Source organism: Gavia stellata, chromosome 20 (genome assembly GCF_030936135.1).
Source record: "Gavia stellata isolate bGavSte3 chromosome 20, bGavSte3.hap2, whole genome shotgun sequence".
NCBI lineage: Eukaryota > Metazoa > Chordata > Aves > Gaviiformes > Gaviidae > Gavia > Gavia stellata.
The window spans coordinates 17,010,934-17,022,785 of NC_082613.1; the positions used below are offsets into that span (position 1 = coordinate 17,010,934).

Here is an 11,852-nt window from a genome sequence, read left to right on the forward strand (position 1 = left end):
GAGATTGCAAACATCCTAGGTGCTTTTTGCCATTAACATAATAAAATGTAGACACTATAGCCAAGGCTGATAACTGCTTTTTTTCTTTCTAATATCTGAGTAATACACAGGCTTGTATTTCACCAAGATTCACGTTTCAGATGTTTTATTTCTGTTTCCATTTACTGCTTAAATGGGGTATTTGTCATGAACATAGAATGCAATAGCAGAGGAGTGACTTCACATAACCGTTAGAAGTGGGGAGAAAAAGTGGATGTCTCAGTAACGACAAAAGTAATACGGTGCCTTTTATACTGGTAGATATATTGGTGTTCTGCTGCTTCTTTAATTCCTCAGTCTTGCCAGAGACTTTTTGTTTTTTTAACTTATTTCAATTTATTGACTTAATTATATTTTGAGTTAATCCTAATAATACTAGTTGCCTCTTTGAATAACCTTAACCCTCTAGGGAAATAGCTGAATAACCTCCAGAAGAAAAAAAACAAACACCAAAGACCTTCATGTCTAGGGAAAAATTAAAATGCTCATTTCAGAGAAATACCTGAAAAAGTGATTATAAGTGAATTGCATGCAATTCAAAAACATAAAATACCTTCACATCTGAACTGTTTTCTCCTTTACTATTTTAATTTGAGCATCTGACAGGCTTGATTTATGACATAGCTGCTATTTCCTGATGCCATTTTTAATCTATTGAAAATGGTGTGGAAATAAACCATCAGTCTTGAAGTAAGCTGTCTGAATATCTGTTGAGCTTTACATGATGAATTTAGACAAAGAAGATAAAATCATGAAAGACAAAATTCACACAAGTCAGTGGAACTGAGAACTTCAGCTTGAAAGTGATTTTCCCGGTGGCTATTAGATGTATGTTGTAGCTGTATGCCACTAGAAAATGGAAATGTTTACTTTGAGCTTCACAGAAGGAATTTGGTTTGTTAGGAGAAAAATGGAAGTGGATATTCTTTATTTAAACAGGAATGTTTAACTTTTTGTCTTCATGTTCTTCGTAAGTTCATTATCACATGTAAGAGAAGACTAGAAAGTGTTAGCCCAACAAGCATTGGTTTGCCATCTTATTTTTTAACTTGGCAACCTAAGAAATGTTAAGTCACATCATCTTATTGCCAAAGGACTTCAAGGGAGCCTCTGGAGCGTATTTTGCACTCTTGCAATTTAATTGAAAGAGTGAGGGCATTGATTCATTAATAAAGATACTATTTTCCCCCAGAACTTCTGTTGAAATGAGCATTAAACTGAGAGGGTCTAAACTCTTTAATTTCTAGGACTTTAATTTCTCAGTCTGGTGAAAAACTGTTACCTTTAAAAATGTGGTTTATGATCCTTAATTTCATCACTTATTCTAGTTCGAGAAAACTTGCTTGGCATAGTTTTGCCAAAGCTTTTTTAAAACCGGAGAGGTGTGTGTGGTGGGGGGAAAGTAGAGGGTAGTTTAAAAAAATTGCATCTGTAAATGAAAAGCTGCAGTACACTGGAAGATAACAGCATTTTGTAAAAGCAGCCTGATCGCACAACAGAAAATTCTTGTGACTCCCTTTGAAAATAATGCTTTTTCCCTCCACTTTTATTCTAGCATCCTCTCAACATTTAACACAGAAAAAAAGTTCAGTTGCAACATCAGAAAGTACTGTTCAAAGAACAGGTAAATCTTACTTTGGAAAAGCAGAATATAGGTGAACTAAACTCTATGTTTGTAAGTGTAAATGCATTTATTTTAATGCATATTTAACGGTCACTAATATGCTTGGTAGTTTGGGGGTCGGGTTTTTTAATTATTTGTGGTTTTGGGATTGCTTTTCTTTGTTAGATACATTGTGCTTTAGAAATCTCCAAAGCCTTGTTGGAGATTCAGTATGGGATCAAGTAAAACAAATGAAAAAATCACCAAGGCAGTTTTTAGATATTCAGTCGTAAGCTGGAGGGACTGGATTTGTAATGATACGTTGTGTTTGAGTTTTGAACTTTTGTTAAGAGCAAATAGGAGTGTTTCTTTTATATGGGACACTTCTGAAAATATTTTCAAAATCCATGCTGGGAACCTAAGTTTTAGAGTTGTAATCCTTTTTTTTCCTGTTCAGCTTTTAATGAACGCTTGGCAGTGTTTCAAGGATGGCGCCCTGGCAGATGACTTTTTGTTGTTGCCACCTATTATCATGGTGTTTCACCATCAATTCTGTGGTGTTTTAAAAAAGTAATTTCCAAGATGAGTAGGTAAAATGTATAGACGTGGACTTGCACACGGGAAGTGCCACTCTCCATCAATTTGCCATCTCTAATATGATTAGAAGTAGAACTTTCAGAAAGTAGAAACTGTACTAAATTGCTTTCATTGAACTTCCACTTAAACAAAGACGTTCATGCACCCTGTCCGTTTACATCCGACTCGTTGCCCCAGTGCTGATGTGGCTGTATTAGGGAGTTCCCGCTGGGGGGGAAGTGCTGATGTTATCGATGTTTACTATTGGATATTCTCCCTGTTCAAATTTGGGGTAGGAAGAAAAGTAACCCTTTCCTTCTGTTGCTTAGTCTGTTTTTCTTTTGTTACCAAGACACCTGTTTTTCCCAGATGGTGCAATAGACACGTACACTGAAGAGCCTGATGTTCCAACAATACAAATTGTAAGGGGTATTTACCATAAGCGGACAGATATTATCTGTTTTCTTACTTTTTTTTTTACACCTTTATTCCTTGTGCACACTCTAGCAAACTTTGGGTACTAAATTGATCTTAAAGGCAAAGCCACAGTTTTGTGCACCACTGTCCCAAAGATTGTAGGAGGGTTAAGGTGAGATGGAGTGCGCTATAGGCAATGTGCCGGACGAGCAGCGAGTTAATACGTTACATTATAATGGTAATCCCTAAACCAGTGACAGTTTCTCACAAGAGGTGCTGTGTTTAAGTGTAGATACTCCCTCTCAACAAAGGATTTGTTGGATATGGGGAGAATTAAAAGATGGACAGTAAAAAGATTAGGAATCTTATACGATGAAAAGGAGAGCTGTTTATTGTAGTGAAGCCTCAAAAGGAAACCTGATCTGTATGTATAAAATCACTATGAGAGAGAGAGAGAGAAAGAAGGCAGGTCAGACGTCTCTTTACATCATCTCCTGAGAGATTTTTTTTTCCAATTCAGTAGAAGTATAATTGGGCTTCAGAAAATTGTCTTCCTTTGAGTTAGAAGATATTGCTGTGAGAGCTGGTTGAGTTAAGGCAAAATTTTACATGCATAATAGATCCACATTAGTATTTTTAAGGTTTAAAACTAATAAAACCTAGAAGTTTTAGAAGTAATAAACTGTCTAAAATGGAAGTTAAGAAAGGGAGAGGACTATAGCCCTTGTCAGGAAGTTTCGCTACAGTTTTCTTCTGCAGGGTTCCTTTTAACTTTTCTCTCTCTTAGCTGGTACAGGCCATCATCAGAAAGAGCACTTGGCTGACGCGGTACTTTGTTTGATATGTTAGCTTGCTTTGCTTTGAGGGAAACGATAGATGAGAGAAACTTATTCTTCAGACCTAATACATAATGAGAAAAATGTGAGATAGTCATGCCTTGTCAGCAGGTACGTACTTCTACAGCAGACTTTAAAATTATCTTTTTCTCTTGTAGAACTTGAAACAAATGCTCCAGTAGTTGCTGGTCAAAGGTAAGGAGATAGTTTGTGTAGATTCAGAATAGATGTAGCTTTCATGGGAGGAAGTCCCTTTCTCTTTGCTTCAATTGCACAACTTTTGCTACTGCTTCTCCTTTTCTTGTCCATACCCTTTCTGTCCTGCTAAGAAATTGGGCTAGTTGAATGTTTCAAAACATTGCTGAAATGCAGAATGTAAGGTAACTCTTTCCCAAGTCCATCTTCGTGCTTTGGGCGGTGTTTCCTCTTATCCCTTCAGACCTGAGTGTTTCACATCCTGGAAGGGTCTTGACGGTTCCACTGTTCGATATTTTCCAAAAACAAATCAAAACCAAAAAGCCCAAAGCCTGCAGCTTAGCTGTCATGTGAATTTTTGTTTTTTGAAAAGTAAGTCTTTCTAAAGTTTGTTCTTCTTCTGCCTTCGTGACTGTTTTGTCCAGATTTCCTCTTTGTTTGCTTGTTGACACTTTGTGGAAACTTGCTAGGAAAGCCGGGTAGAAACTTCATCTTGTCCTGATTAAGACATTCAGTAATTAAAAGATCAAATTTCGAAAGATTGTGTTCTGTCAGAAGAAAATACAGTTTCCAAGTTCTATTTCTGTTAGATTCTAAACCCACCAGGCTCTTAAACTCAGTCTAGGCAGCTGTAATGACAGACCTTCGTAAGGCTTTTGGGTAACTGTGCTGGCACAACTGGCCGGGTTTTTGATGCTGCCCTCGTCAGTGGAGTGGTCCCCTAAGCCAGGGCAAGAGGTGCAATTCACTCATTTGGTTCCTCAGGAAATAAGGTAGTGTCTTCTTTTGCAAGGGAGGTAACGCAGTACACCTTCTCAGATCAGAAATTACTCTGAATTGAATATTGAACTATATTTACCTTCACATGGATTGGGATCTTTCTAGTTGTATCAAAGACGAACTGAAATTTCACAACAACTTTTATTTAGGGTAGAATTTTTGTAAAAAGCTGAAGGTGCAACACTTGGCAGATGAGCGGATTCTCCAAATGAAGTGCCCTTGCGTGACCGTTCTCCAAACTCATTCAGCACATCAAATTACCGCAAGTGCATTTGTGTTTGGATTTTTCTGGACTCATGCTTTTCTGAACAAGACTGGAAAAAAAGGAAAGTTTTCAGGCAAACTGTGAATCTCGTGATGGCTGATACTCACAGCAGTCAGCTTTGAGCTCCTGGAGTTAAACACCATGGAGTACAAACCTTAGAGGAACCTTGCAACCTACAAAGCACTAGAAATATTTTTACTTGGGCCAACTTGATTTCCTCCTATAAAAGGAGAGAAGCGATGTGTTAGTTCCTGTGAGACAATCCAAGCTGTGGATTAGTCACTAGAATCTGTAAAAATTATCTGTAATAACGGAACCTCAGCTGATGATGCCTGTTTGCTTACCTCCAGGTATCCTCTGAAGTAGGTGGCTGTTTTTTCAGCCGCCCAGGTTACTTAGCAGAAAATCAGTTTGTGACCTGTTTGGGGGATTCAGCTTATAGATTGTCCATAACACTGACTTACGGGGAAATAGATTTCAATATTTATTTTGTGTCTGAGACAATCCACGTGCTTCCATATTCTCCTCTACTGTGTGTTTCCTTGCTTGAGAATGTTTATCTCTCCTTTCATTGACAAACTGTGTTTTATTTCAGATATCTGTTACTTAAAACTACAAGTATTTGTAGTAGTTTTTCCTCTCAAAGCAGGACTTCCTCTGAAACAGTGACAGTGTAGCAGAACCTCTGTAACGCACGGGTCTGCTCTGTGTGTTTTCAGTCAGTTCTCTGGTTCAGGCAGCCCTTCTTGAAATCTTGCAAGTATCACCCAAAGGGCATGAAATGAGTTTTCTTTCTCCTTTTCCATTATCAGCAGAATAATTTATTTGATTAATTACTTACCTTTGAATTCACAGGAGAGAAGTGTAGCTTAATATTCAGAAACCACTTAGTCATCGGAAATTGTCTGGCATTAACGAATTAAGGAGAAAACACCCAAACCTCAGGATGAGTTTACAGGGTTAAGAGTGATAAAATAAAAGAGGAGTTTAATTACAAAATGTAGCACTCTATTCATTGTCTCAGTGACAAGAGACATGGATTTCCACGCTAACTGAAATGATTTTTTTATAGCAGAAAAAACTTTCTGTTATAAAAAAAAAAAAGATTTTAACTTCAAGCTTTAAAGCTTGAAGAAAGTTTTAAATAAACTTTGAGCTTTTTAAAATGTGAAGAAATCACTTGGATCAATGGAGTGAGTCTTTAGTAAAAACAAAAGCTGGCGTACTCACTGAAGAGTTCATAATTCCTCCTTGTGTTCATCTGCAATTTCAACTCTGTATTCCCATATCGTAGCAGTCTCTAATGTAACTTGTTTGCTTTTCCTAGACTTCAGTAATGGTGGCACCTGTGGAAAACAGAGCAGACAATTTATAATGCATCTAATTTCTTGGTCTTCTAATGTTGAAAATATTCTCTTTGAGGACTTCTCAATTCTGTATCCTCTGATAATTTTTAATAGAAATGGACTATACTCTGGCTTACTCAGGTCATTCTTCATCTGATAAAACTTCTGGTATCTCTAGCATTTCATATCTTCAGTGCTAATATGTCCGGAACTGGTACCTGTGTCGGTCCATCCTCCAGCTTGTCTGAGTTGCATAGAAAAACATAATTCTTCTTACACTTCATCAGAAATATTTTGTCCCACTTTATTAGTAATGAGACAAAAGAGAATTGTGAAAAGTCTAAAACTCCAAATAGAAGAAATTCAAGAACAGAGGATTCTGCCGCTTCACAGGAAACTGTAGAGAATGGACAGCGCAAGAGGTCCTCCAGACCAGCATCTGCATCCAGCACTGCAAAAGGTAAAATGCACAGCCATCATTTCTCTGGAGAGGGCAGGAAGTAACGTACTTCCCCAAATAATAACCCTTTCCATAACTGGCTCATAACGATGGTTTACAGCTTGTAAACGTTGTGTGCTTTTAACTCTAGTTTCAATGATTTAGACACAGGTTGGTGTTAAAGCATTTACCGACTTCTGTACTGGCAGTAAATCTTGTATGAATCTCCCATTGTTAAATTTGTGGAACTCGTTTTCTGCAGTACTCATCAACTTAGTGTTCAGCAAGCTTGCCTAGTTGAAGTTGAATTCTCTTGGCAGAAACATGTTGCCATTAAAAGGACTGTATTCAAGTAAAAAAGTGACTTTTTTTTTTTTCCTGAAGCCTGAAAGACACAAGACAAATGCTTAAGTCTTCCCAAGTGCACGGTCAGCTCTTGCGAAGCCAAATGCCGTGGTTCAGGCATGCTCAGAACGCTGCCTGGATGGCAGCCTGGAGCCTCGAGGAGTGCTGTGTGCTAGCGCACAGAGCCTCAGCTGTTCTTGCCAAGAACATGTGAAATCCTGAAGTTACAGATATAACCTATGGCATTAGCAGTTGCTGACGTGCCTTATTTCTACACAGGTTACAATCTTTAACAAAGTATGCAGCATTTGTGTGATTCGCACGGTCGTTACCGGAATGCACGGTCCGCAGTGCCATTCTGCATTTCCGAAGCTAACTGTGTCAGCTCCTTATGTTTAAGGGTCAGAAAAATTCTGATGGATGAAAGTTGTGCGAGAGGGTAGAGAGAGACCGTCAAGAGGCAACATTCAACCAATATTTTAAAGCTAACATACAGAACAAAGAGGTATTAATATAAAATTATTATAAAAGGAAGTCAAGTTGAATTCAGCAACCATTTTCCATACTGAAGATACTAAAGTTTGATGGTAAGAATATTTGCATTTTAAGAGTTTCAGAGAAGACTTCCAGCTATACGTAATTGTGCAATGACTCTCAAAGATTACACGGAGGGACCTATACGTTCTGCACTTTTGTGGCTGCTGAATTTAATTAAATTTACCTCTTGTGGCAGGATTGTGCAGAAGAATCTAAGTCTGTATTGTAAAAATAAATTACCTTTCATGATTGTGAAGAAAAGTTTGAAAAATGTGAAGCCAATGTAAAATCATTTGGTGATACGTTCCTGAGTTTGAGGGGATCTGAAACGTATGACCTGCCCCACATACTGTAATGAATAAACCTAAAGATGACAACCAGTGGCACGTCAAATTCTGAAAATGTGGGAACATGGAAGTAGATCAAATTTAAATAATACCAGAATTCAGTTAGGGGTTTTGTACTGACTGTATTACTCGTTAACCTCTGTAAGTAAAATCATTGTTTTTAAAACATGCATCTGAAACTGCTGCGGTATCTAAGGGTTTTGCTTGAAAACATAGGTCCGGCTTTACCCTGTAGTACCGTGGGCTTTGATTACCTTCTCTCCATGCAAGCAACTGCCTACTTCGAAGCTGTAGAGAAAATGAGCAAAACGAGGCTCTCTTGCGGAAGAGGACAGGCTGGAGGATTAGCGAGGTAGCTGAGGAAGGGTAACGAGGTTTGCCACTTGTGCCTGCTCTGTTCTACATTTTTATTAGTGAATCAGAGCTTAAGAAAGCACATTTGTTTTATATGCTCCTGGCCTCCTCCTAGACATCCACGGTTACATTATCTGTGTCCTGAGAAACTCGCTAGTCCACCTTAAAGAGAATGCAGGGCTGGGAGAAGTTACCTTTTAAGATGGAGGCTGATTAAGGTCATTATAAAAATGGCAATTAGGAAAAACTTAAATATAGCAGGGAGAGAGAAGCAGACTTTGACCAGTTCGTGTAGGAGTTCCCTTGCTAAGCGTCAGGAAGCAGAAGGCAGAAGGATAACCGTAAGAGAAGAGGACACACTGAAAGTCAGCCCTCGTCCATATGTACATGGCACGCTTCGGTGTGCAGGTTTTGGGTAGAAGCAGGCGAGGGAGATGCTGGTGATGCTCATAAGATCCTGGTGATGCTCACAAGGGACTGGGATGGGTACTGGACGCTGCTGACCCCTGACCCGTTCGTTCTCCCAAACACGGAGACTTCAGCAGCAGCAGCAGGGATGGCTACAGCTAATGCTGCTGCTGACCAAGCTCCTTAAAAGTAGCATTGCTGCTTGGAGGGAGCTCTGGTGACTGGAAGTTGTGCCTGTTAAGATGTTTCACTTCTGAAAACTGGTACTGTATTGGTATTTTCACTTTTTGGAGTACCTTTCCAGCAAGGGCTGTTTCAGCATTTACTGTAGCTCTGAGTTTGAAACGTTGATCTTTTTATTTAACACAACATCTAACAGCCATGGAGTTGTACCGTTGCTTTTCTAGTTTTGGATGGCTTGGAAATTTTTTCCCTTTTGACTCTTAAAATACACACAGCTCTAATAGCTTTTGGAAAATACTGTAAAGAGCCAAAGATACACTGCCAACACTTAAAATCACATTTTAAAAAAACTCTAAAAATGCAAATACCGTTGGTCCTTACTATTTTATTTTTCTTTTTTGTTTTGAAATGGAAACTTAGTGCCTTGGTAAGTGCACTGAAAATGTCATCTGCTTTCACTGTAGCTTCTGCAAGTGCTTCTGCTTGTTCCGCTGCAGTGCTACGTAACATTTTGTATCTTTCTGCATAAGCTGTTTTTCTGTGAATCATAATGTTCACTGAAGAGACTTGTTTTCTAATGACCTGACTTTCCAAGGACTCAAACGACAAGATTCTTAACTTGCGCGGCGGGCTCCAAAATATCTTCCTAAGTGTTTTTTATAACACCATCTCCATGATGCTTGGGTCTGATTGACGTAGTTTGTGCCCAACACTGTACTGCTGTTTCACGGAGACTTCCTTCTGTGGTACGGCTGAGCAAGTGGTGGCATGTGGGGAACTAAAGTTAAAGAACAGTTAAAAATACACAACTCTCATTTTTATGGCCGTTACATTAGGACTTCATAAATGTTAAACTTGCAGCACTGGGAAATCGTGTCCTAACAGAAGCTAGGGGGAACTTGGTGGTGTGTCGCTGCCGACAGCTGTCGGCAGGGGAAAGGGTCCGGTTGTGTTACGTCTTGAGCGGAGTCAGTCCCGGCTCTGTGGAAATCCTGCTCTTCAGAGGTTTCCACTCTGGTGTGAATTTGGAAAAATAAAAGGGCAGTCTGTGCACCTCTGGTGAATGGCTTACCGACTTCGTATCCATGCTTTTTTTCTTCTCTTAATTTCAGAAACGAGTGCCAGTGCAATGCAGTCAAAAAGAAGAAAATCCAAGTAAATTACTGCATGGAAACATGAAACTTGTAAATGAGTGTGAATTTACCAATAGCAATTTTGAGCTGTGATTTTTCTTTTTTAAATAAAATTCTGTACAGTAAGTCATTTTAATATTATACTGTTCCCAATAAATGATTTTTTTCTAAAAAACAGATAAATAGATATAAAAACTGGGTTCTTCTAAAACCCCATGGACTTACAAAGTGAAGTCCAGGGTTAGCACATTAGGTTAATGTGTTTGTATGAAATGGAAGGGGAGGGGAAAACAACTGTAAATTTATTTGTTTCCACTTTTCATAAGCAAATTAGAATACAGGGTTGTCATTTTTAGGTATTAAAATAATGTATTGTGCTGTTGTTTTAAGTACTGTATGTGAATAGCAGTAAGAGGGTTTATAAACAAACCCGATCTTGTTTGGAAATGTAAATAATTTTATTATATAGTAGATCTGATGTATTTGTTGTAGAAATGGACCAGTGAAACAAAAAAATAAATTTAAGGGTTTGTATAATGTGGAATCCCTCATGCTCTAAATAAATGTTATTGTCCTGTAATTTGGGTTGTATTATTATTAGCAGCAACAACAGCATCATTCCAAACAGGAAGATTGAAGGGATTATTTAGAGCTCTAGGCCTGCAAGCTCCTTATATGGAGCTTTAGAAAGGAATTTGTTTAACCACAAACGAATTAACTGATGCAGCTGTTCTTGCAAAGCAAGAAAAAAACGCAAAGGCCCCCTCCTGCCCTTGGGACGTGTGCAATGAATACGCGGTGAGGAGACCCAGAAGACGGCGCTCCCCACAGATAAAGCTGCTCAGCAGGAAAACAGGGCAGAGAAAAATGCCTTATTAAATGGTTTGAAGACTTTCTGAAAGGCAGTAGTAGTATATTGATCTGGGTAACTGTACTGCCATCAGCGGTGACTGGTTTGTACGTACTGCCACGGAAAGTAGGTCAGCCTCTTTGTTCGGGAAGCTCTCACGGTGAGAAACTGAGAAGCTGGTCTTTTCAGGTTGCTTGTTGCTTTGTGCACAAATACAGAATTTTAAAAGGTAAAAGTATCTAAGAAAAGACAAAAATATGTCTATCAAAAGGCTGATTAAATATAAATTGTTGTTAAATATAAGCTGTCACCTTTTATAATGACAGAAATTACCTATTTGTGCACAAGGTAATAGACACTGAGCGAGGCTAATGTCTCCGGTCCTCAGTGTCGGAGTTTGGCTGCTCCGTGTCTTTTGCGTGGGGAAGGTCAGGTGTTGGTATGGGAATGCTGCCTCTTCCCGCAGCCTAAGAGCCCCGTTCTCTGAAACCCCTGCTCTCCCCCAGGTGCTCACACTTCTCGTACTTTACAGGGAGTAGTACGAAGTTGGTTTACACAAAAAGTATCTACCCCTTTAGGATTACGGATCAGTGCATACACATTTATATATGCATGTAGGATTATAGATCTATACATGCACATTAATATATGCATGTATATATTTCTCTACGCACTCATGCATGTGAGTACAGTCAATAGGGAGCAGTTTCTGAAATGGCCCATTTTTACTACTTCCATCCTCCACGTTGTGCTTCTTAACCCTCATCTTTAGTTGACCAGTTCACAACTGGTTATATTCCATGTCAGTTTGTGCTAAGGACAAGGCAGGATTGCCCCGCGCCTGTCAGAAGTCTTTGATGGGCTGGGAGAGGCCCCTTAAGGTGTTGTTCTTTGATGTCCTACCCACTGAGTCTGCCTGAAATGCAAGGGGCGAGTGTGCAGGTAACCTGGCGGTCACCATGCTCTGTGCTTGGCCTCGCCGCTGCTATTGCTGGTCGTTGGGAAGTTTTGGAGAAGAGGAGCTGGGCAAAGTCCACAAAACTGGAAGATCGTCTTCACAGGCAAAGTCTGTGTTCCAGTAAACTAGGGGAAGAGAGGGGATGCGCTCAGGTTTGCGGAAAACACCGCACTGGGGGAAGCAGACGCGCGTGAGGACAGGGTCACCGTTTACAGGGACGTGGACCTTGGGAAAGGACAAA

General features: G+C 39.4%; 1 protein-coding gene across 3 annotated transcripts in view; it reads left to right on the top strand.

Moving 5' to 3' along the window:
• The window catches only part of NCOA6 (nuclear receptor coactivator 6), a 34,900-nt gene extending 24,538 nt beyond the window's left edge, over positions 1 to 10,362 (top strand). For 2 of the 3 annotated variants that reach the window (XM_059827380.1, XM_059827382.1), the window contains 4 exons: positions 1,595 to 1,663; positions 3,630 to 3,666; positions 6,369 to 6,517; positions 9,783 to 10,362. In XM_059827380.1, coding sequence (XP_059683363.1) covers positions 1,595 to 1,663; positions 3,630 to 3,666; positions 6,369 to 6,517; positions 9,783 to 9,829 — 302 coding nt within the window. In that variant the 3' untranslated portion in view covers positions 9,830 to 10,362. Of the gene's footprint in view, positions 1 to 1,594; positions 1,664 to 3,629; positions 3,667 to 6,038; positions 6,091 to 6,368; positions 6,518 to 9,782 lie in introns of those variants that run through there. The other variant, XM_059827381.1, reaches the window with a different exon arrangement.
• The last annotated feature ends 1,490 nt before the right edge of the window (positions 10,363 to 11,852 follow it).